The following is a 24645-nucleotide window of genomic DNA, read 5'->3' as shown; positions in this document are numbered from 1 at the left end:
AGAAAAAAGAAAATGAACCAGGACAGAGTGTAAAAACAACTTAATGCATAATTCAATATCTAACAAGAATGATTCAAGAAATTTTTTAAAGTTACAAATCCAGAGAAAGCAAAGACATGGCTCTGAACTAAGGCATACTTTAATAGCTTATCCCATTGGAACTAACTTGATACTTGATAAAGAAAACTATGAAAATTACTGGATTATTGGTATGTCTTTTTTATTACTAAGTAATTCTAAAATCTAAGTAATCAAGTAAATCAAAAGCTCCCACTTACAATATATAAAAACACTGGCAATATAAAACTTTTCATCATGCAGTTAAGTAACAGAACTGTAATGCTATATACTTCATCTTAAAAGGGAGCATAGTATTTCTAGGAAAAGAGGAGAGTTTTAGAAAATACACACAAATGTTTGTGTTTGGAAATATAGCAGATTCAACATTCTTTAATGAGAGCATCTGGCAATATAAATTATCATACCTGCAAGCAAAGTACAATGGAGTGGCTCCTGATACATTCGGCCTGTTAATATCAGCACCACTGTCTAGCAAGCATTGCACTGTCTGGGGGAAAAAGAAACAAAAGTAAAGCCAGAGAAGTTAAACAAAGACACAGTTATCACAATTTTAGTCCATATAAGGAAAGTTCTTACCACAACCTGAAGCTTTAAACAAGAAAGAGTAGGAACATGCCAATTATGATGGCTGAACAAATTCCACTTTTTGGTAAGCTCTGAGCCTCAGGCACTACACAGTATATGTGGAATTATCAATGTAATGTAAATTGTGTTAACCTGGGAAGGTTCTAGAAAATCACTGACATGTGTAGTAGCTACCAAAGGACTTGAAATGTGGCTAGCACAACTGAGGAACAGAATTTTAAATTTTATTTTATTATAATTAAGTTTAAATAGCCACATGTGGCAGCACTGGATAGTGCTGCTCTAGATACCTGAATTTAAAAACCAGAGTTTAAAAAAAAAAACAAAAACAAACAGTTTTTTGCCTCTAAAAACAAAGAGTTGGTACCATAACTCTAACTTTCTCAAAATTCAAAGAGCATAATTATTAAAGTACAAAATATTAAAAAGCTAAGAAGTCCTTTTGCTACTGACAGTCGCCAATACTGACTCAGTTTCTCTGACTGTCCCCTAAGCTCTACTTCTGCAATCATTTGATGTGTACTAACGGAAAATAAGTTAATATAAAATTTAAAAAATAAATATCTGATGATTAGGAATACGGCAAGGCTTGCCTGAAAAACCTTAAAAAAGAGAATCTTTTCTGGTTTTAATTCCTATGATCTTCATTTGAGTTTCTCCTGCAAAAAGGAAGACAAGATGTAAAAACTTAAATGTTTTTGGAATTAGACTGTTTAATAATTACTTCTGGATTGAACACACATGATCATCTTTATTGCTGCTCTAAAACCTAGTACAATGTCAGCAAAATATTAAGACTACAAACTCGAAGGAAGAACAGCAAAGAATACAACACATACTAGATAAGTCAGAAGTTTTAGGGAAATGGCAAGCAAGTGAAAGAAGAGTAACTGACTTAGCAGATCAAAGAAAGCTGAAGTCTTAAGTGTCTGCAAATGCAGATTCCAACAAGAAACCACCAAATTCTCACTACCGAACACACACACACAACACAGGAATTGGAAGTAACAGGTATCTTGGAAGACAGGGATAGTTACATAGAGCTAAGACAGGAGAAGTAGTTGAAAACCTAACAGCTGGGCCCTCCCCCAGGACCCTTCCTCCCCATCCCATACAGTTAGCCACTATCCCTCCCTATCTGTCTTGGAAGTAGGGAGGTTTATTATCCGGACAAAGTGAATAGTGAGGCTCTGGCCTGGCAGACAAGAAATACAGGGAAGAGCAGGGATGAGCAGCCATGCTGAAAACAACTAATTAAGTGAAAACCTCCAGCCCCCATGCTCCGCTAGGCTCCCAGAAATCCAGTAGCCAGGCTTAAAAGCTTAAGCAGGAGGGACTGAAAGTTTGCTATCTGGAAAGTGGCACCAGAGAAGAGTCTGACTGATACTGGCATTACAGTCACCAGTGAAATAGCCCGGTTGGCCACAAGGGGACATTCAGCAATGCTGGGAGACTTTTTTGATTTTCATTACTGGAGAAGGGAGGGTCCAATTGGCAGCTAGTGGGTAGAGGCCAGGGTATGTCTAAACATCCGACAATCTACATACAGGCCCCACAACAAAGAATGTTCAGGCCCCAAATATCAATAGTGCCAAGATTAAAAAACCTTGACGTACAGTGAGACCAGTCAACAAACCCAGCTCATGTACACAATGCTTTCAGCCCCATTTCAGTGCCTCACCACTATACATGAATGGACAGACAATGTTTAAGAGACAACTGAAGCAGGCCTCTAACCTGAAAAACAAACACAAAAAGGAAGTAAGAAAAATAAAGACAATAAAGGGAACCAAAAAAACAGCAACAAAAATTAGAAAAGTAACTGATACCCTCAGAGAGAAAAGAAAAAATACTATCCATGGGACAAAAACAAGATGCTGGGGGAAAAATATTCAGAGAATAAGATATCAAAAATATGACGGAAGAAATAAAAATTCAATAGAAGTTAGAAATACAACGTTGAAAAATTCTACAAGAAACAAAAAGACAAAGAAAACAGGAAAAATGAGAAAACTAGTAGATCAATCCAGGGAGTCACTGTAGAAATTGAGAATAAAGAAAATGAAGGAGGTGGGAGACCAAAAGGAAGTAATCAAGAAATAATACCAAAAAATTTCCCAAAACTGAAGGACACAAGTTGCCAGATTGAAAAGGCTCACCAGTGTCCAGTCTAATAAATTAAAAGACCTTCAACAAGGCACATCGAAGTGAAATTTCATAATACTGGGGATATAAGATTCCAGAGATAAACAGAATTCAGATTGACATTAAACTTTTCAACAGCAACACTGAAATTTAAAAGGTGAAATGCCCTCAAAATTGTAAGGTGAATGACTTCCAATGTAGAATTCTATAGCCAGCCACACTATCATTCAAATATATGCTTTTAAATAAGAAATAGGCTTAGCTATGTAAGATTTCCAAAAAAATTACCTCCAACGTACCTTTTCTCAAGAAGCTACTGGAGGATATCCTCCTCCAAACAAGGCAATACATCAAAATAGAAGATGTGGAATCTAGAATACTGAAGATCAAACACAGGAGATATTAAGAAATTCCCAGGTTTAGAGAAAAACAATGGAGTGACATTATCTAATGAATTTGTCTTTGAAGAAAACAGTACTGAGAAAGATTCTGTGGGAGCATATAGGAAGACCTACCGATTCACCAAAAAATAAAAAAAAAAAACTGAGCTAAGCTAATAGTCACCCTAGTAGAAAATGTTATTATAGTTCACTACTTGACTCAGCAGTAAACAATATTTACCTAACTGTATATGCAACTAATATTGGCTCATTAAAATTTATGATATAATTAATTTTAGAAATGGGGCGACAGGGCACGGGAAGAGGATTTAAATGAGTTAAACCCTCACTCACCATAAGAAGAAATGATTCAGTGATATCTAAAAGTCATAAATGGAGAAAGAGCAGTAGAAGCATATTACATGGAAATAGATACCAGAAGAAAAGCTAAAAGAGCTGAAAATTGCTGCCTAGTGATTGTGAATTGACAGAGAAGGGTGATTTAAAGGACTATAATTTTTTATTACAAAGATTTTGATAAAAATAAAATATTTTAAGATATAGTATTCATGTATTATTACTATTTGAATTTACTTCTATCTCAGGAGGAATTTGAAAATCTATGTAATAGAAACATTGTTACATAAAACTTTATTATCAGCTATTTAATTCTTAAACTGTGGACAAGCAGTCAAGTACTGCTCTCAAAAATATAAGAAAATAAGCATTTAGGTTATTATTTTATAAGGCAAGGCCCACTGGAGCCTTTTGATCACGGCTTTGCCCTTTTTGATATCTGACCTAGAAGTTGTGTGTATGTGGTCCCAAATCAGAAGTGAGATGGATAGCAGCAATAATTTTCACTGACTGTTACAGAAATTATATAGACAGTAAGCCATCTCTCAAAAAGGCTCAGGAGAGATAAAAGCAATTATATCAAAAATACGTATTAATATTCAATTAAAACCCAGCAATCCAGAGAGAAGCTGAAATAAAGTAATTATTAACAAAACATACTATGCATTCATCAAAATTATATAATTGTTAAAACTATATAATGATATAATAGTATGAATAACCTTAGCATGTGCCTGGATACTGAGCTAATAAGCATTTATCATTTCATTTACTGCATCCTGATGGGAAGTTGATATCCTTCTCTGCACTTTCACAAGTAGGAAACTGAATCTCAAAGAGGTCAAGTAATACGCACCCCAACACACAAATAAACAGGGGAGTGGGGATTAAAACCTAAGCCCATGGTCATAACCACTAGGCAATTTACCAAAAAACAGAAATTCTAATTTTTCTAAATTCAGAATACTAAATAGTATTCTGGCTAATTTGGCATATCTTCATAAGCTACATTAATCACAGATGATCTACTAATTCCCTACTAAATAACTATTTGAGAGTCAAGCTCAAGAGCCTAGACAGTTATTTCCATTTAGTTTTTAAATAATGCCATTTCTAAATTCACATACTTTTTACAGTATTTCTGTATTTTTATTTACACTGTAGAGCTAACAGTAAAACAAATTAGTCATTAGACTAACATTAGACTAACATATTCCTCTACAAAGTGGTAAGACAAACTTCAGGCAAATCATAGCAAGACAGCATGATTTGTTTTAGCAAATTTCTCAGCCCTAAACCCCTACACACAAATACTTCTGTGTCATACGTTTCTATCATACCCTTGTACACAGGAAATATCCTATGAATACATTAAAAATTCTGTTCTTAACAGAGAAAAATACTTGATTAATAAAGTGGAAAAGCTCATTCCAGCATTTTCTTTTACATTCATAAATCTGCTTTTCTGTTTTAACAAAATTATCTCAATTAAGATCCTCAAAATATACAATTATTTAAAGAAACACATATTTTTTAAAAGCTTTCAATAGTTCACTTGTAGATAAAATGTTGCCTGAAGTCAAAGAGGGAGAAAAACCCATTTCCCTCAGAGTAAGAAGAAAAAAAAATACATACAGGGATTTGAATGTAAAGAGTAAAAAAAATTGCCTTGCAGCACTGACATGAGTGAAAAGTGATCAATCTTTGTGATTTAAAAAAAATGTTTGCCGATTTCTTTTTGTAAAATCTCTGAAACAGGAGGAGTAAGGACAACACAGAATTCAATTATTGATTAAATAGCATAATAAAAGAAGCAAGAAAGTCACATAACTTAAAAGTTTCGGTTTTTTTTAATTTCCAGTCTATGTAAACGAAGGGCAAAATAACTTTGAAACTAGGAGAATTCAGGTGGAGGAAACTATTTATTAAATTAAAAACATAAAAGCCCTTGAAGAAACAATACTACTTGAATACTACTTGAAGATTTTAAATTATACAGAAGCATAAGGCAAAACAAAATCAAAGAGAATAAATTCTGGATTCAACCACTACAATCCCTAAGGAGTCTCAAAAGCAGAAATTTTCAGCAATAAACAAACCAGATACTATCTTTTATAAGAATCAGCACTATCAGTATACGCTTCACTTAAAGGTACAAAAGAAAAAAACTACAAACATTTAGAAATGGAAAGAAAATGGCAGAAAAAACTGCTTGGAATGATACTGCACTTGACTAGCCCATTCCATCTTTCAACAAAAATTTCAATGTTGGTATGTGCTAGTAGTATGTGCTAGATGTTAGAGTCACAGCAATGAACAAAATGGACAAACACCTGCCTTCATGAAGCTTACATTCTAGTGGAAAAGGAAAACAAACGGACATGAGAAATAAAATATGTGGTATGCTAGATGGTGACTCGTGCTATCCAGAAAAACTGATAGGATTCTCTATGACAGATGTGGATTCAATTTGTTTTAGCAAATTTCTCACCCCTAAACCCCTACACACAAGTACTTCCGTGAAAACTGCATTGTGTCTGTTTAACAGACTATAAGCCATGAAGTCCAAAATAAATCACTGTAATTTACAATGGTCATAAGTTCCTCTGTTTTCAAACTTTTATGGCTTCTGATTTACTTGCAAAAATTAAGCTCAGCAGCTTACAATTTAGTAAATGTAAACATGTAAAAGTATACTAACAAATATCTGTGGCTGAGAGCTGATTACCTGTATCTTTCAAGTTAATATAACATAATTTTAAGAAGTACACTGAACTAAAATCATTTTATGTGTATAATACAGATCACCAAAATATGTTTTTAAAATAATTCAGACCTTCAAATTCCCTGTCCAACCCTCTCCCCCTTAAAAAACAAAAACAAAAAAAAACACACTATTATCCTATTCCTAGATAATCTACAATGGGAGTCTTCCTCCTTACAGAGTAAGGAAGAGCTGGGAAGGAATACCGAAAGAAAAGCATTGAAAGGCGATTTTCACATGGCCTTCAAGAAATCCTTAAGAAACAACACACTTTCAACAGACATCATGACCTTTCAAATGATAAAACAACATCCTGAGTGGAAAACTAATGTGCAAAGCTAATGTTTGGGTCAATCTCAAAAGTCATTTAATTGAAGGCAGTGACTAACCAAGACCACCTGTACCCAATACACTGATAAGTTACAAAGCAAGAAATCCAAGGCAGCTCTACTTTATCAATGTCAACTCTCTGAACGACACTGACCAAAGTAGAAAGGAATAGATATTCAATATTAAACCATAAGTAAAAACCAATATTAAACCATACAACATAAGTTGTATTCTCATTTACTAAAACAATGATAGCCAAACAACAAAAAAAGCATCTTTCATCTCTTATTAAAAGTAATTCTGATGACAGGACAGCAATGCACAAACAACTTATGCACTAAGAAAAATGGTCAACTCACTAGTCAGTGACTGGTGTTTATAGGTCTCCTCTAGAAACCTGTCCACCTAAGCCTATCAAGACTTTGAACCCTTATGTAATACCTAGCAAAAAATCAATATTACCCAGTTGTGTTAGAAAAAGAATCACAGTAATAGAACTTCCTATTATTTGCTCACATTTCTCAGAAGTGATGAAAGGAGAATTCTAACATTAGAATAAATAAAATTACTCTGAACCTAAAAACATATCCTGAAATGTTAAGTACACCTACCTTCGTGCTTCAAGGCTGAATCTAGTTAATGTTTTTGCAAAAGCTTTCAATTAAGTTTGCATGGCTGCCCTGTAATTCTCTGGATGAAAAGCTTGGAAGCTGGCTAAAGATATCAAGAGAGCTGACTGAACATAGATGAGCACTGTTCCTTAACAAGCCTACAATATCAGTAAAAAAAAAAAAAAAAAAAATGCAGTCAGTTCTATCAAAGATAATCTACTCTAAGCAGGGTTCAACTATCATTTCATATTGTTTGTGAACCTTCATATTCAGTTATCTAAATTTAGCAATATGAAGTCTATTGTGATAAAAATAAAATTTCCTTAAGTGAACTGAAATTAGTCCAAAAACGAATCCTGCTGTGTACTTTAACTAATAGAAATTGAGATTGAACAGTTTGACAGTCCTCTAGAGTTTCTAAGTCCAAGTTATTCCAGGAAAACAGTAATCAACCATTTGTGGCAATTCAACACATCAATAAATCTTAAAGACTTAATGGCAAAGAAAAAAAATTACCAAAAAGTAAGTTCAATTTATGGCCAAAAAAAAATGGAGTCAATTATACCTATGTAGATAATATTAGATTTTACTACACTTCCTAAAAATGAGGTTAAAAATCAAACAACACATTGGGCCTAGCTTACTGCATAAGAGCAAATGAATGAAGAGTCCAGGTACTGCTCTTTGTACTGTTCTTACAGAATCACATCATCAATATTAATAATGGTAGTAACAGTACCAATACTATCATTACTCTTAAGTATCTTCCAAAATATTCAGAACACTTTCCTTAATTGTGTAATCAGCAGATTATATCTTAAGAGGTAGATAAAGGCAGGGGAAGAAAAAGTTGCCAAAGACTATATAATAAGCCAGATGAATAACCAAATTCTCAATTTTTTTTAATTTTAAATCAATATCCAAAGACAAACCATAATTCTGGTATTGTATAGCTAGTAACAGCTGACCTAAGGAAATTTATAAAAAATTAAATTATTAAGGAGTTGTTATGATCATTTCTTTCATCTGATCATTTTAAAATAGGAATAGAAGTCGTTTAAAATCATAGTGCTATTATGTTACAAAGACAAAAATGGTCACGCTGCACTCTTCAACTGCCCAAATCACTTCCTTCCAACAAGATGATGAAGAGACCCTTATCTCGGTTTACCTCTAATTAAACAGATGCATCTATAGGAAATCATGGCAAAAATTACTCAATTTCTTAGTTATGACAAAATCAATCTTTCTTCCAAATCTTTTATTTGTAAAAAAGTCATGTAAATCTAAAAATTATTTGTCATCAAAGCAAGAATACAGTATTCAATTACAAATTCTACAAAGCTTTAGAGCTCTTAGCCAGTTGTTCAAAATCTTTTCATGCATTCTTGAGATTTACCTTAAAATGAGAATAGAAAGTAAATTTCAGAGGATTTCTTTATCATATCATCCTCTTTAATTTGAAATGAGCTGATGTGCTTTTGAGAATATTTTTAAGGGAGTTTCTTTCCCCCTTTAAAGTTTTACATTTTATTCTATAAAATATGTATATAACCAATATATATAAATCTTGAAACCTATGTGCACTGGTATATGTCTACATGGACACAAGTTTTGAAGACCTTTTAATGAATTTATGCAAAAACTGACTACTTTGAGACAATGAAAAGGCCATTTTCATTTGCTGATATCTGACAAAGCATTTTAGACTCAGTGTTCAACTTATGCAAAGATATACAAAGGGTTAAAAACAAAATCAATAATATCTACCCTGTAATAACATATCTCAGAGCTCTTAAATCATATCCAACTCAAGATAAAAGAATATTCTCATCCACTGAGATCTGAACATGTCCCAGAAATACATGAGTAATTATGACACATAGGTAATAATAGCACAACTATCAACACAGATTTTTAGACGTATAATTCAGCCTGGAGGCTAGGAGATGGCCTAATTTTTCAAGATTCCTTTTTGCCCTATTGAAGGATTAAAGGTGCATACAATGAATTGGAAAATAGTGCTAAACATTCCCTTTGTATACGATCCTCACAAATAACTATAATGGACCAACTATGACAGAAAGGAATCTCACTCACTAATACAATCAATCACAAGTCAACATGACTTTTTGTCCTCTTCCTCCTGCACCATACCTGCAAAATCTCACCCTGTGAAGCCCATCACCACAGTGAATTCAGGCCCCCTATAAATCTTCTGAAAATACAATTCTTCAAAGGCATTTGACTGTGAGGAATTCTCCCTTACTTTACCACGCCTGCTTTAGGTTGTAAACCATATGGAGTGTATTATACTAACTACTCTTCAATAACTTCAGAAGGCAATTCTAAATTTTTAATGCACCCTGTAATGCACATGTTTTGAACCAAGGTTTTTTGCGTAATTCTTGTTTCTTCACTGGCTTAAGGCAGCTAAAATTAGCCTTTGTAGGTAATTCCTAATCTGAATTCCAGTTTTTTACTACACAAGTTCCCGGGCAACAGGTAGGTTTACAATCTTAGTAAATGACACGCCACTCATTTGTTAACGGCAGAGAGTATTTATATTAAAGCGGGTGCTTTTCTGTCCTGTAAGAGCAACCAGCAGGACTCTTTCTCTAACAGGCAGCAGTTGCTTACTGGGGCCAGTCAAGATTAGAACATTTCAGATGATTTTTTTTTCCGCACAGAATACTTCTTAAATTTAGTAGTACTGACATGGAGAAAGTAAAAGGTAATGAAAAGGAATAGTCCTTGAATACAAATGGGTTAGTTTTCAGATGATAAAAGACAAAAGAATAAAAACGAACATTGGTGTTCAGAAGAAATGCCAGGAAAGAAAAAAAAAGCATGTATCTTTCCTTTTATCCAACTCTTATTAAACATAAGACAATGTCGACCTTGAGCTCACTATCTTAAAAGAAGTGCAATATTCTATGAATTGAGGTCATACATAAAGCATCTAAATACGTAGGATCTGACATCCTGAACCTAGGTTAGGAAAAAAGTGTTTGCAGAGGCAGAAATCCAGATTCCACTAGGAATTCTCCCAACAAAAAGATAAGAGTGTATACAAAAAACTAAATATAAACAAGCAAACTTCTGTATCTTTGTAGATGCTGGTGGAGTTTTTTTGTTTTCAATTGGTTTTTATTGTTTAGTTAGTAAGTAAATAATATTCTATTATCAATAATGTTAAATGTGGGAAAAAAATGAAAGTAACCAGGATAGGAAATTACAAAAAGCAGAAATTCAATCTAAAATCTTAAGCTAACAATCTTTAAATAAGGCAGCAGTCTTCTAATGAGAGAGAAAACTATTAGCAATTTTAAAAGCCAAATGTTTATACATAGGGATAAAAGGAAAGTACTGCCTAAAACAAATGCATGATTTTAGAAATCAAAAGTAAGGAAGAAAACAGCTGTGACTCTAGCACTTAAATCATATTCCAAGAGAGCAGAAAAATATGATAATCCAAGTTGAACTATTTAAGCAATGTCAGACCTCACTTTCTTCACTAATTCCAAAACTTGAGGCTTAAGGGTAAAAATATGCAAATGGTAAAAAATATGAAAAAGTTATTTGATAAAACTGAGGACAGAATAAACATTATGAACTGTTAAAATTATTATATGTGAACATACTACATTTAAAATTTAAAATATTCAGCTATTAGAATCTATGAATCAGAAATAAAATTGAAATCCAAATTACAAATACATTAAACATATTTAAAAACACTATTTTCTGTTCCTTTTATCCACATAGAATATGTTAATCAGAAGACCACATGACACAGAAAATGTTATAAGATTTTGCTTCATGTTTCCAATTATACACAGTGGAAAACTTTTCATGAATTCAAAGTTTAAACACATGCAACTTAATTTAAAGTTCTCGAGGCTTTATTTACCGTCTTGTGACCGTTCTGGCAGGCCACATGCAGCGCTGTCTGCCCCATCGCGTCCTCAACATCGACATCACTGACGTGTTGTACAAGGTCATGGAGTAGTTCTGTCCGCCCATTCACAGCCAGCCAGTGTATCTGTGCAGCCATTTAGGTTACTTAACATTTGTGCAAGAGTGTTTCATATAAACGCAGCAGATAGATAATGCAATTATTTCTCAACTGTGAGCATGACATGCACACTAAAGATTAAAATTAAAATTTAAGCCAATATACTTTTTTCCTATATTTTTATATGGGGAAAAAATATGCATGAGGATGTAGGTTACACCACCATGTACTTCAAAATCAAGCATTTCATGGTTTCAAAGTAGTTAAAAATCCTAAACTTAGGATCACCAAACACTCTGCTTCTTAGATGACCATGGACTGTATGTATAGATTATCTCTAGAGAAGAGGTACTGGATATTTTTCCTCCCCCACAAACAAACATAAGTTAAAAAGTAATTAATATGACAGTAGGTGTCATATTCTTTACTTCCTATATTTTACACATAATGCATGTAACATATATAAATAACATATATGGGGAGGACTAAAAAAAATATAAAACACCTATAAGTCTACCACACAAAGATAATCAATGTTAAAACTTTGGACTATGCTGTCCATGCATTTTTCATCTGACTTTTTTTCCATTAAAAAAATATATCATGGGGCTTCCCTAGTGGCGCAGTGGTTAAGAGTCCGCCTGCCAATGCAGGGGACACGGGTTCGAGCCCTGGTCCGGGAGGATCCCACATGCCGCAGGGCAGCTGGGCCCTTGTGCCACAGCTGCTGAGCCTGCACTCTGGAGCCCGCGTGCCACAACTACTGGAGCCCGTGCTCCGCAACAAGAGAGGCACCGCAATGGGAGGCCTGCACGCCGCGGTGAGGAGTGGCCCCTGCTCGACGCAACTAAAGAAAGCCCACGTGCAGCAATGAAGACCTAATGCAGCCAAAAATAAATAAATAAACTTAAAAATATGTATATATCGTGAAACTTTTGTTTTAAAACGGTAACTCTGAACCCATGCATTAGCTCCTACTTCTTCCCCAAACATCACTGAAATGACAGTAAAGAGTACTTTTTCTTACAGGACAGACCTATTAAGAAAAAGAAAAGGAGAGAATACAAGAGCAACACATTTTGGAAGCTGGAAACTTGTCTGAATTGTCAGAACAAAGAGCTGAATCCTAAACCAGTAATAGAGCACCAAGAAGGTAGATTCAGATCACAGAACTCCCAAAAGGCTCAAGAATAGGTAGTAACACTCTGCTGCACTTCTTGAAGTTACATATAACTTTTATATGCACTAGGAAACCAAAATATTTGTATGACTTGCTTTATCGCAGTATTCATTTTATTGACATGGTCAGGAACAGAACCCACAGTATATCTGAGGTATGCCTATAAATAAAAACCCAAAACAAGAGAAAGGCAAAGGAATCTCCAGGATAATGGTGAAGAGATATTCCAAATAACGCTGTAAAGCAGGCCTAGAAATCAACCAGTCTCACTTAGAGAACAGCAGTCTCCAAAACAGACTCCTTCAAAACTATTCAAGAAGCTGAAAGGTACTGAACACATGCTATGAGGATATTTACAAAGCTCAGGGAAGTCTAGTAATGAATTAACAACACGTATTTAGAAAACAAAAAAAAATGTTAAGGTTCGATAAAGGAAGAAACAGAAATAAAAGACATACAGATTGGAAAGGAAAAGATAAAACTATCTCTATTTGCAGATGACATGGCTGTCTATGTAGAAGATCCCAAGGAATCTACCAAAAACTCCTAGAACTAATAAGTGAGTTCAGCAAGGTCACAGGCTACATGATCAACACATAAAAGGCAACTGCATTTCCATGTACTATCAATGAACATGCAGAAATAAAAATTAAAAACAATGTCACGGGACTTCCCTGGTGGTGCAGTGGTTAAGAATCCACCTGCCAATGGTTTGACCCCTGGTGCTGGAAGATCCCACATGCCACGGAGCAACTAAGCCCGTGCGCCACAACTACTGAGCCTGCATGTCACAACTACTGAAGCCCGCATGCCTAGAGCCCGTGGTCCGCAACGAGAAGCCACTGCAATGAGAAGCCCGCGCATTGCAACAAAGAGTAGCCCCAGCTCACCGCAAGAAGAGAAAGCCTGTGCGCAGCAACGAAGACCCAACGCAGCCAAAAATAAATAAATAAAATAAATTTTAAAAAAATTAAAAAATAAAAATAAAAACAATGTCACTTACAATTGCTCCAAAGAAAATAAAATACCTAGCTATACACTTAAAACATGCACAAGATCTGTAAGCTGAATAATACAAAATTCTGATGAAAGAAATTAAAGACCTAAATAAACGGAGAGACATACTGTGTATATAGATTGGAAGACTCAACATAGTAAAGATGTCAATTCTCCCCAAATTGATCTATAGGCTTAATGCAATTCCAATAAAAAATCTCAGCAAGGTTTTTTGTCATAGACAAGTTTATTCTAAAATGTATAAGGATAGGTAAAGAACCAGAGTAGCTAACACAATCTTGACAAAGAAAAATAAAGTGGGAGGAATTACTCTACCTGATATTAAGACTTACTATATAGCTAGAGTAATCAAGACAGCGTGGTATTCGCAAAGGGACAGACAGATCACTGGAACAGAACTGAGGACCCAGAAATAACCCATACAAATATGCCCAAAAGATTTTTGAGAGAGAGACAAAACCAATTTCACGCAGGAAGTATATAGCCTTTTCAACAAACAGTGCGAGTAACTAGACTCCATAGGTAAAAAAAATAAGCCTTGACTTAAGCATCACAGACAAATATTAGCTCAAAATAGATCACAGGCTTAGATGTAAAATGTAAAAGTATAAAACTTTTTGAAAAAGATAGGAGAAAATCTTCAGAATGTACGGCTAGGCAAAGAGTTCCTAAACCTGATACCAAAAATACAATCCATAAATGGAAAAACTGATATACTGAACATCAAAATTTATAACTTCCGTGCTACAAAAGGCTCAGTTAAGAGTATTGTAAATCATCTATGCTTCAATTTAATAAATAAATAAATAATAAAAATAAATAAAAACATAAAAGTGATAGAAGAGTGATTTTGAAGGTGAAGGTGGGAAGGGCAAGGTGTTCTTGAGTAGATCAGCTTGAGGAAGGAGCACACATACAAAGGCTGAAGACCTGGAAAGTGACCCCCTTAACTATCCATGCTACAGACCTTTGGAAGTCTTCATGAACCCCCAGGGGTACCTGAACACCAGTTAAGCTCACTGCTCCAATATAGCATGCTCTCTTGCATCTCCAAGCCCTTGCCAACCTATTCCACAGAGCTAGAACCCCACTACCACTCCCAACCTCACAATCACCACTTACACTAGTCTAACTTCTGTTTGTCCCTTTGGCCTCAGCTCTTATGATACTTCCCTGGGATGCCTCCTCCAACGCCACTGGTGAGGATGGGTCCCCTGCTCTGACTTCTACAGCATCTCCATCACCTATGTTAACATTCATTACAGTGTGTCACCATTGCCTGTCGACTATCCTGACTTCCTTGGAAGTTTGGGGAAGACAAGGACTTGGTCAGTCAAATTACTGCTCTAACCCCATACCAGTGAAGTGCCTAGCACATAATAGGTATCCAAGAAAATCCTGTTCAAAGAACAAATGAATGAAGAAACATGAGGAGTCCTTTGTGAGGGTGATCAGCCTACAAAGTATGCAGTCAACAGTTCTCTCCTTTTATATGAAAAATCCTGGGGATCTTGACTCCCCACTGAAGGTTCTTCCATCTCAGGAGTGCTTGACTTTACTGCCCCACATGCTTGGCGGCCACTATTCAATTCTGCAGCAACACATTTCCACCATCCTAGCTAGCTTCCTTCAGCTGATGGGGTCAATGTGCCTGGCTGTTGAATTAATTCCATCATGTGATCTGGGACTAGGCAGGAACATGCTTGGTGGCCAGAACTGTTTCTAAGAGAAGGAGGCACACCACACCAATCAGGGCCACAGGACAGAACACTGAGATTGGTCTCAGGCAGAAAAAGAGCTGAGACTGTTTTTATATAATAAGCCTTGTAGAATCATTTGACTCTTTTAAATACATGCACGAATAATTTTTTAATAAAAATTTTATTTTTAAAAATTTTATATCCCACTTCCCTTAAAGTTCAGGAGTGAAGGGGGAAAATTAGCAGATAAAAACTTATGCGATTAAACAGACTATGTTAGTACTGAGCATCTTATCTTGCCTATACTAGAGAGTGTCCTAAGGATAGAGCTATGTCAATTCCATAGTTTTATAACCCTCTGTGGTACCTACCATATCACTATAGCATCCTGTAGATATCTGGAATACAGTTTTTCTTTACAGAGTAAATGGTGTTACACTGTTACTATGTAACGAAAATGTAGATTATCATAGGAATTGTGAATTCCATATAATAATCATGATTGAACTTAATCTTTAACAAGTCATTCTCAGAATAACTCACATCTTAGGAAAGCTGGTTTTTTATGCCTCAGCTCCCTCCCTGCCCACTGAAAAAAAAATTTTAATCAGAAAGGCCTTGAAAACTAGCATGGTATGTAAATACTCAATATTCTTCTTTATTCACAAATTAAAAGATTCAAAATCTACAAAAACTACCAAAGGAAGGTTAAAAAAAAAAAAAGTTCAGCTTTATTGAGGTATAATTGACAAAACTGTAAGACATTTAAAGTATACATCACAATGATTTGATATACATTGTGAAAGGATTTCCACTATCCAGTTAATTAAAATCTCCATCACCTCACATACAGGAAGGTAAAATTTAACAAAATTTATTTCTGTCACAATGTCAAAACAATTTCTCAGTAATCACATAATTCTATTTTATCTCTACTTCTAAATCAAATCTGCTCCATTAAATGACAATATGATTAAAATTTTTGTATCTCAACAATCTCTTCCGAAATATCCCACACCACCCTCCCTATAATATCTACATGGATCAAAAAAATACAATCATATTTTTGAAAAGTGACATGGCAAAAAGGATAAAAATACTAGTTTAAGTAAGATATAACAAGTCTGAAAGGATACAGGCTAAAATATTAACAGTGATTATCTCTGAGTGCAAGGAGTACAGGTGAGTGATCATTCCCTTAGTTACCTTTTATTTCCTTTCCTTTTTTTTTTTCATACCTTTCCTTTTTAAAACTAAGATTAGTTATAAAAACATAGCCATCCAAATTTTCCTACCATGTGCATATTAAAAGAATTTAAAAGGACATAATGAAAAACAGCTGTCCTATAATGAACTCATAACACACCTTAGCGGAGATGCTCCTACAAACTCTCTTGAAAGTCAGTGACAAAAGCTAGGGGATCAAGACTTCAAAATAAATGAAAGGTCATAAAGTTAAAAAATAAGGGGAAAGGAGAAACATGGTGAACCATAACTTCTCTTAATAAATATAGCTGAGAACTGTGTCTCAAATCATTCTGTATCTTCTCAATTACCACAAAGAAGTAACTGCACAAATACTTGTACTACACTTTGCATTACTATCACCTTCAATATTATTTTCTAAAAAGTATTTTTAACATCACAGATAAAAATTCTTAGCACTTACTGCTGTAAGGCCTTCATTATTACAAATGTTGACATCAGCACTGTATTCTAATAATTTACTCATGCATTTCTTCTGCCTGAAAAGAAAGAGACAGTCACAGATAACTGGTACTAGAAAAATAAACAAATGACAATTATTTTACTGAAATAGTAACTATACTCAACATTAATTAATGGCAAATATCAACTTCCATCTGCAATATTTAAATAAGTACTGTAACATCTGAAAGAAAACACAAAATTTTTTCTATGACTCAAAGATAATAGGATAAAGAAAAGGCACAATGAGGTTTTCATGCCATTGGGACAAATTCATCATTCAAAGTGCTGAGAAATTTCTAGAGTTGACAGAATATTTGGAATAGTAATCTTCACTAGAAATGTCAGACAATATAAGTCTAATGGAAGGGGAATGGACAGAGTAAAATGATGTCTCAATGTTGTATCCTACATTCTTGATTGCAAAATATTTAAAATACTGAGATGAGTTATAAAAACCACAAAATTAAGAAAATGCCTATCTATTCATCTCCCTACCTACTTCACTTTTTTTTCAATTTATTTTACTGTGGTAAAATACACATAACATAAATTTATCATCTTAACCATTTTTAAGTGTACAGTTCAGTGATATTAAGTATATTCATATTGTTGTGCAACCATCACCACCATCCATCTCAAGAACTCTTTTCAGCTTGCAAAGCTGAAATTCTATATCCATTAAACAATAACTCCCCATTCCCTCTCCTGCTAGCCCCTGGCAACCACTATTCTACTTTCTATATCTATGATTTGGGCTTATCTAAGTACCTCATAAAAGTGGACTCATACAGTTTGTCTTTCTGTGATTGGCTTATTTCACTTAGTATAATGTCCTCAAGGTTCATCCATGTTGTAGCATATGTCAGAATTTCTTTCCTTTTTAAGGCTGAATAATATTCCATTGTATGTATATACCACATTTTGCTTATCCATTCATCTGTCAATGGACACATAGATTCCTTTTGTTTTAGCTATTATGAATCATACTGCTATGAGCTCAAGTATACAAATATTTCTGCAAGACCCTGTGACAAATTTTGGGGGGTTACATATCCAGAAGTGGGACTGTTGGATCATATGGTAATTCTTTTTTTTTTTTTTTTTTTTTGGCCACGCCATGCAGCTTGTGTGATTCTAGCTCCCTGACCAAGGGATTGAACCTGGGCCTTCAGCAGTGAAAGCGAGGAATCCCAACCACTGTACAGCCAAGGAATTTCCCATATGATAATCCTATTTTTTATTTTTTGAGGAAGCACCAAACTAGTTTTCAGAGCATCTGTACCATTTTCCTTTCCCACCATCAGAGCACAAGGGTTCCAATTTCTCCACATCCTCATCAACACTTGTCATTCCGTCAACACTGTTTTTCTGATAGCCATACTAATGAGTGTGAGTTGGTATCTCACTGTAGTTTTAATTTACATTTCCCTGATTAGGGGTACTGAGCACCTTTTCATGTTCTTATTGGCCACCTACGTATCTTATTTGGAGACATGTCTACAAAAGTCCTTTGCCGCCTTTTGAACTGCCTACCACTTCATTTTGCTCACAATGTTTCCTCCCAGCCTGAGCCATTCCTAGTTACTCTTCAGTATTTATCTCAATTTCCCCTTCATTAAATAATTAAATGAAAATTCATGCTTTGGAAACAAAGTGATACACATACTATATATATATATATATATATATATATATATATATATATATAAATAAAATATGCTTTTTATGTATATGCTTAACTATGCTCAGTATTGAATTAAGGAAATATGATTTAATCCATGGCATGACAAAGTTCATGATCTAGTTGAGTAAATGAGATATATATATATATATATATACATAAAAAAATATAGAATAGGGTATGTGTAATAGCATATTATGTATAATGTTACACAATATAGTATATATAGTATTAATATGAGTATTGAGATACTGTGATTTATAGGAAAAACATATATTTGGTCTTAATCCACACTTTTTGGGTCACAGCTCCCAAACCCTTGGAATTTCCTAAGCAATTAAGGGCAATGGGCCTCGTTTCCTGAAAATGTTTCAGGGAAGGTGAATTTTGGGTCCCACCCAAGGGTGGGGGTTGGTTGCCAGGAGAACCAACCACATGACTACAGGGTACTTTCAGTCCCACCCCGATTTCCAGGGAGGGGAAGAGCACCTGGAGGTTGAACCAACTGCTAGTGGCCAATGATTTAAGTCAATCATGACTATGTAATGAAGCCTGCATAAAGACCCAAAAGGAGAGCTTTTTGTCCCTTTCAGGGAGAGCTTCCCGGATGGGAATCAAAATGTTTCTCCGTGTGACCATGCCGGAACCTTCTTTGTTCAGGACCTCACCCTGTGTATCTGTCTCTTCATTTGGCTATTGATTTGTATCCTTTAATACCCTTTTATAATAAATCAGTAATCCAGCGAGTAAACAAACAGATTTTCCTGAGTTCTGTGAGCCATTCTAGCAAATTAATTGAACCCAAGAAAGGGATCGTGGGAACCTCTGATTTATAGCCAGTCAGTCAAAAGTACTGGTAACAACCTGGACTTTCGACTGGAATCCTGAGTTGGAGGGGGTTGTCGGAACCTCCAATTTGTAGCCAGTCAGTCAGAAGCACCACTTGTGACTGAGCTTGCAAATGGCATCTGAAGTAGAGAGTGGTCTTATAGGACTGAGCCCTTTACCTACAGAATCTGCTTCTACCTGAAGGTACATAGTGTCAGAATTGAGCTGACTTCTAGGACACTTTGCTGGCATCCGAGAATTGCTTGTTGGTATGGGGAAGCCTACACACACACACACACACAGTGGAACTGGGTCCAGGAACCCTTTGCAAGTATGCTATATATATATATATGACATACAGAGAATATACATAATACATGTACTATATATAACTATTTACTCAGATAATAAATATCTTCGTGCCATGGATTATATCATATTTCTTTAATCAACTCAGTACTAAGCACAGCTGATTACTAATTATTAAATCTTATAATCAATAGCTAAAATTTTTATTAACTGAATAAACCTTTTAAAAGAAAACAAATTACTTTCCTTGCTTTGATTTTTTTATATATAAAATGAGGTTAAATGTCATTTAAAATCAGCTTTATAATCAAAGAAATGGAAGAAAATAAAGCTCTGCGTAAACTTTTAAGTTCAAAAGTTTACAAAGTTCCTTCATCTAACACATTGTTATGAAAACCTTAGAAAATAAATGTTCAATAACGTGAGGCAACAGACCAGAAAGTCTTACTAAAATTAATATTGCATTGTTTAAATTGTGTGTGTGTGTGTGTGTGTGTGTGTGTGTGTGTGTGTGTCTGCACCCATATTGCTGGATTTCTAAAATCTATTCAGAAGCCTGTCGTGGACCACTGGCATATTGTCAAAATCAACACTTAGGTGGGACTGTACCAGGGAAAAAGCTCCAAAGAAATGTTTAGGGTAGAGGTTGTTGAAGAAAAGCAGCAATCCATAATCCCCCTCCCAAAAATGAACTGCAAAAGGTACGGGGCAATATGAGAGAACTATATCCTTTCTCTTACTTAATAATCATTATTGCTATTTTCCAGAACCCTGAGTAAATCAAAAAGACCAACTAAGTACACACCAATTTTGCTTAGAATGGAGCTAAAATGTTAACTAACACATGAGTTCTGCCCTTTATGAGCTCACAATCTAGCCCAAAAAATAAAGAAAAAATGTTTCTGGGACTTCCCCAGCAGTCCAGTGGTTAAGACTCCACACTTCCACTGCAGGGGGCGCGGGTTCAATCCCTGGTTGAAGAACTAAGATCCCACATCCCTGTGCGGCAAAAAAATTTTTAAAAAAGAAAAAAGAAAAAATGTTTCAAATCTGACCAATATGCAACGTAAGGATACACAATAATTTTTAAGTCTTCCTTTTTTATATTCTCATACAATCATAAGCAATGCTGGATCCTACTGTACAGGAAACAACTATTTTCCTGCCCAGACACTGCAACAATTATAAGAAGTTTATGGTAACCCAAATGACACAGGGACCAGTCATCCACGTGCTCAGAGGCAGCTCACTGGGTTTTCCACTGGAAAGGAGGGCAATTTAGTATTAATGCACTGATGGCTGAAGACAGAAACACTAAAGCAGGCCAAGAGAAATACTCTACCCCTCTGACAACGACAGATGAGTGGACAAAACAAAAACCCCCATAAACCAGATAGACCAGCAAAAGGGGTAGAATTCACCTATGACTTCTGCTTCAGTCTAGACAAATTTGAACTTATAGAGAAATTAGAGCCAAAGACTATTTCTGAAACCATCAAAAGCTACAGGAAGGAACAAGTAATCAAGTCACTTAATAAACATTTACTGAGCACCTCTAAGTTGTACAAGGCGTTCATTCAATATATAAAAACCAAAATAGTTAAGTATGGAATATCAAAAGTAATCTTTATAGAAATAGAAAGGCATCCAAGTTAGATGTTATGTTAGGGCTATGGACTCTTCTTACTCTTTTTCTCTTCACTGATTTACCATGTGAATTATGTAGTAATATCTGTTATATTTCTTCATCTTTAAAATGTAATGGTCTCCAAATTCAATGTCTCACCAAAAAAAAAAAGAAGATAAATATGTGAGGTGATGGATATGTTAATTAACTAGATGACAGAAATCCTTTCACAATGTATAGATCAAATCATCATGATGTACACTTTAAATATATTATAATTTTATTTACCAATTATACCTCAACAAAGTTGGAAAAAAAAAAAAAAGCAATGGTCTCCTAAATGACTAAATCTCCTACTACAACAGCAGTAGACATTTTATCCCTGCTGTGCACCAATCTGTCCTTTCATTTACAGTTGTTGAGACACTGTACTAAGATATTTTTCTATACGTAACCTTTTCAGAGAGCTCTGTCACTATCCTACCAACATTTGGGATAATGTATCTAGACCTGAGATCACTTCAACAAGTGAATGAATGATTTAGTCTATGACCTTGGGCGTCACACCCTACAACATACCTAATGTGGCCAATTATTAGAAAAACAATTGTTTAATCAGCACGTTACCTCTTGCAACAGTGGACAACTAAACTGGTTCACGTGCTAAGTCAGGAAATGGGACAGACCAGACAGGGTCAAAGGGCTATGCTTCTCCTCTGTCCAACTGAGACATCACTATGGTTCTTGTCTTTCTGGTTCCACTTTAATCCTTGTCTACAAAAATTTGGCCTCAGACTGAGGCAGTGGACAATTTTAGTCACATATCCATCTCACTTAGGCAGCCACCTCAACTACCTAGAATTCCTGTTCAAAACAGTCAACAAAAATACTTCCAAGAGTAATCAAAAAAAGAGACACATAGGCATAGCCTTTCATAGAGAAGTTTTCCAGCATTCAAAAAATGTTTATAGAGATAGCCTCAACCACCAGAGGGCAGACAGCAGAAGCAAGAAAAACTACAATCCTGCAGCCTGTGGACCAAAAACCACAGTTACAGAAAGATAGAGAAGATGAAAAGGCAGAGGGCTATGTACCAGATGAAGGAACAAGAAAAAACCCCAGAAAAACAACTAAATGAAGTGGAGATAGGCAACCTTCCAGAAAAAGAATTCAGCATAATGACAGTGAAGATGATCCAGGACCTCGGAATAAGAATGGAGGCAAAGATCCAGAAGATGCAAGAAATGATTAACAAAGACCTAGAAGAATTAAAGAACAAACAAACAGAGATGACCAATACAATAACTGAAATGAAAACTACACTAGAAGGAATCAATAGCAGAATAACTGAGGCAGAAGAACGGATAAGTGACCTGGAAGACAGAATGGTGGAATTCACTGCTGCGGAACAGACTAAAGAAAAAAGAATGAAAAGAAATGAAGACAGCCTAAGAGACCTCTGGGACAACATTAAACGCAACAACATTCGCATTATAGGGGTCCCAGAAGGAGAAGAGAGAGAGAAAGGACCAGAGAAAATATTTCAAGAGATTATAGTCGAAAACTTCCCTAACATGGGAAAGGAAATAGCCACCCAAGTCCAGGAAGCGCAGAGAGTCCCATACAGGATAAACCCAAGGAGAAACACGCCGAGACACATAGTAATCAAAGTGGCAAAAATTAAAGACAAAGAAAAATTATTGAAAGCAGCAAGGGATAAACGACAAATAACATACAAGGGAACTCCCATAAGGTTAACAGCTGATTTCTCAGCAGAAACTCTGCAAGCCAGAAGGGAGTGGCATGATATACTTAAAGTGATGAAAGGGAAGAACCTACAACCAAGATGACTCTACCCGGCAAGGATCTCATTTAGATTTGATGGAGAAATCAAAAGCTTTACAGACAAGCAAAAGCTACGAGAATTCAGCACCACCAAACCAGCTCTACAACAAATGCTAAAGGAACTTCTCTAAGTGGGAAACACAAGAGAAGAAAAGGACCTACAAAAACAAACCCAAAACAATTAAGAAAATGGTCATAGGAACATACATATCGATAATTACCTTAAACGTGAATGGATTAAATGCCCCAACCAAAAGACATAGACTGGCTGAATGGATACAAAAACAAGACCCATATATATGCTGTCTACAAGAGACCCACTTTAGACCTAGGGACACATACAGACTGAAAGTGAGGGGATGGAAAAAGATATTCCATGCAAATGGAAATCAAAAGAAAGCTGGAGTAGCTATACTCATATCAGATAAAATAGACTTTAAAGTAAAGAATGTTACAAGAGACAAAGAAGGACACTACATAATGATCAAGGGATCAATCCAAGAAGAAGATATAACAATTATAAATATATATGCACCCAACATAGGAGCACCTCAATACATAAGGCAACTGCTAACAGCTATAAAAGAGGAAATCGACAGTAACACAATAATAGTCGGGGGACTTTAACACCTCACTTACACCAAAGGAGAGATCACCCAAAATGAAAATAAATAAGGAAACAGAAGCTTTAAATGACACAATAGACCAGATAGATTTAATTGATATATATAGGACATTCCATCCAAAAACAGCAGATTACACGTTCTTCTCAAGTGCACACGGAACATTCTCCAGGATAGATCACATCTTGGGTCACAAATCAAGCCTCAGTAAATTTAAGAAAATTGAAATCATATCAAGCATCTTTTCTGACCACAACGCTATGAGATTAGAAATGAATTACAGGGAAAAAAACGTAAAAAAGACAAACACATGGAGGCTAAACAATATGTTACTAAATAACCAAGAGATCACTGAAGAAATCAAAGAGGAAATAAAAAAATACCTAGAGACAAATGACAATGAAAACACGACGACCCAAAACCTATGGGATGCAGCAAAAGCAGTTCTAAGAGGGAAGTTTATAGCTATACAAGCCTACCTCAAGAAACAAGAAAAATCTCAAGTAAACAATCTAACCTTACACCTAAAGAAACTAGAGAAAGAAGAACAAACAAAACCCAAAGTTAGCAGAAGGAAAGAAATCATAAAGATCAGAGCAGAAATAAATGAAATAGAAACAAAGAAAACAATAGCAAAGATCAATAAAACTAAACGTTGGTTCTTTGAGAAGATAAACAAAATTGATAAGCCATTAGCCAGACTCATCAAGAAAAAGAGGGAGAGGACTCAAATCAATAAAATCAGAAATGAAACAGGAGAAGTTACAACAGACACCTCAGACATACAAAGCATCCTAAGAGACTACTACAAGCAACTTTATGCCAATAAAATGGACAACCTGGAAGAAATGGAC

General features: G+C 35.2%; 1 protein-coding gene across 1 annotated transcript in view; it reads right to left on the bottom strand.

The window, feature by feature from the left end:
- Positions 1-24645, bottom strand: part of HACE1 (HECT domain and ankyrin repeat containing E3 ubiquitin protein ligase 1) — a 98238-nt gene that overhangs the window by 60839 nt on the left and 12754 nt on the right. Inside the window, exons 5-7 of the mRNA XM_068551384.1 lie at positions 16838-16913; positions 11167-11298; positions 486-568 (exon numbers count right to left, since the gene is read on the bottom strand). Of these exons, the coding sequence (XP_068407485.1) occupies positions 486-568; positions 11167-11298; positions 16838-16913 (291 nt within the window). The remainder of the gene's footprint in view (positions 1-485; positions 569-11166; positions 11299-16837; positions 16914-24645) is intronic.

The sequence above is a fragment of the Eschrichtius robustus genome, chromosome 9 (assembly GCF_028021215.1).
Source record: "Eschrichtius robustus isolate mEscRob2 chromosome 9, mEscRob2.pri, whole genome shotgun sequence".
NCBI lineage: Eukaryota > Metazoa > Chordata > Mammalia > Artiodactyla > Eschrichtiidae > Eschrichtius > Eschrichtius robustus.
Note: the sequence above shows the minus strand (reverse complement) of the source record. Positions and strands in the feature narration are given on the sequence as shown.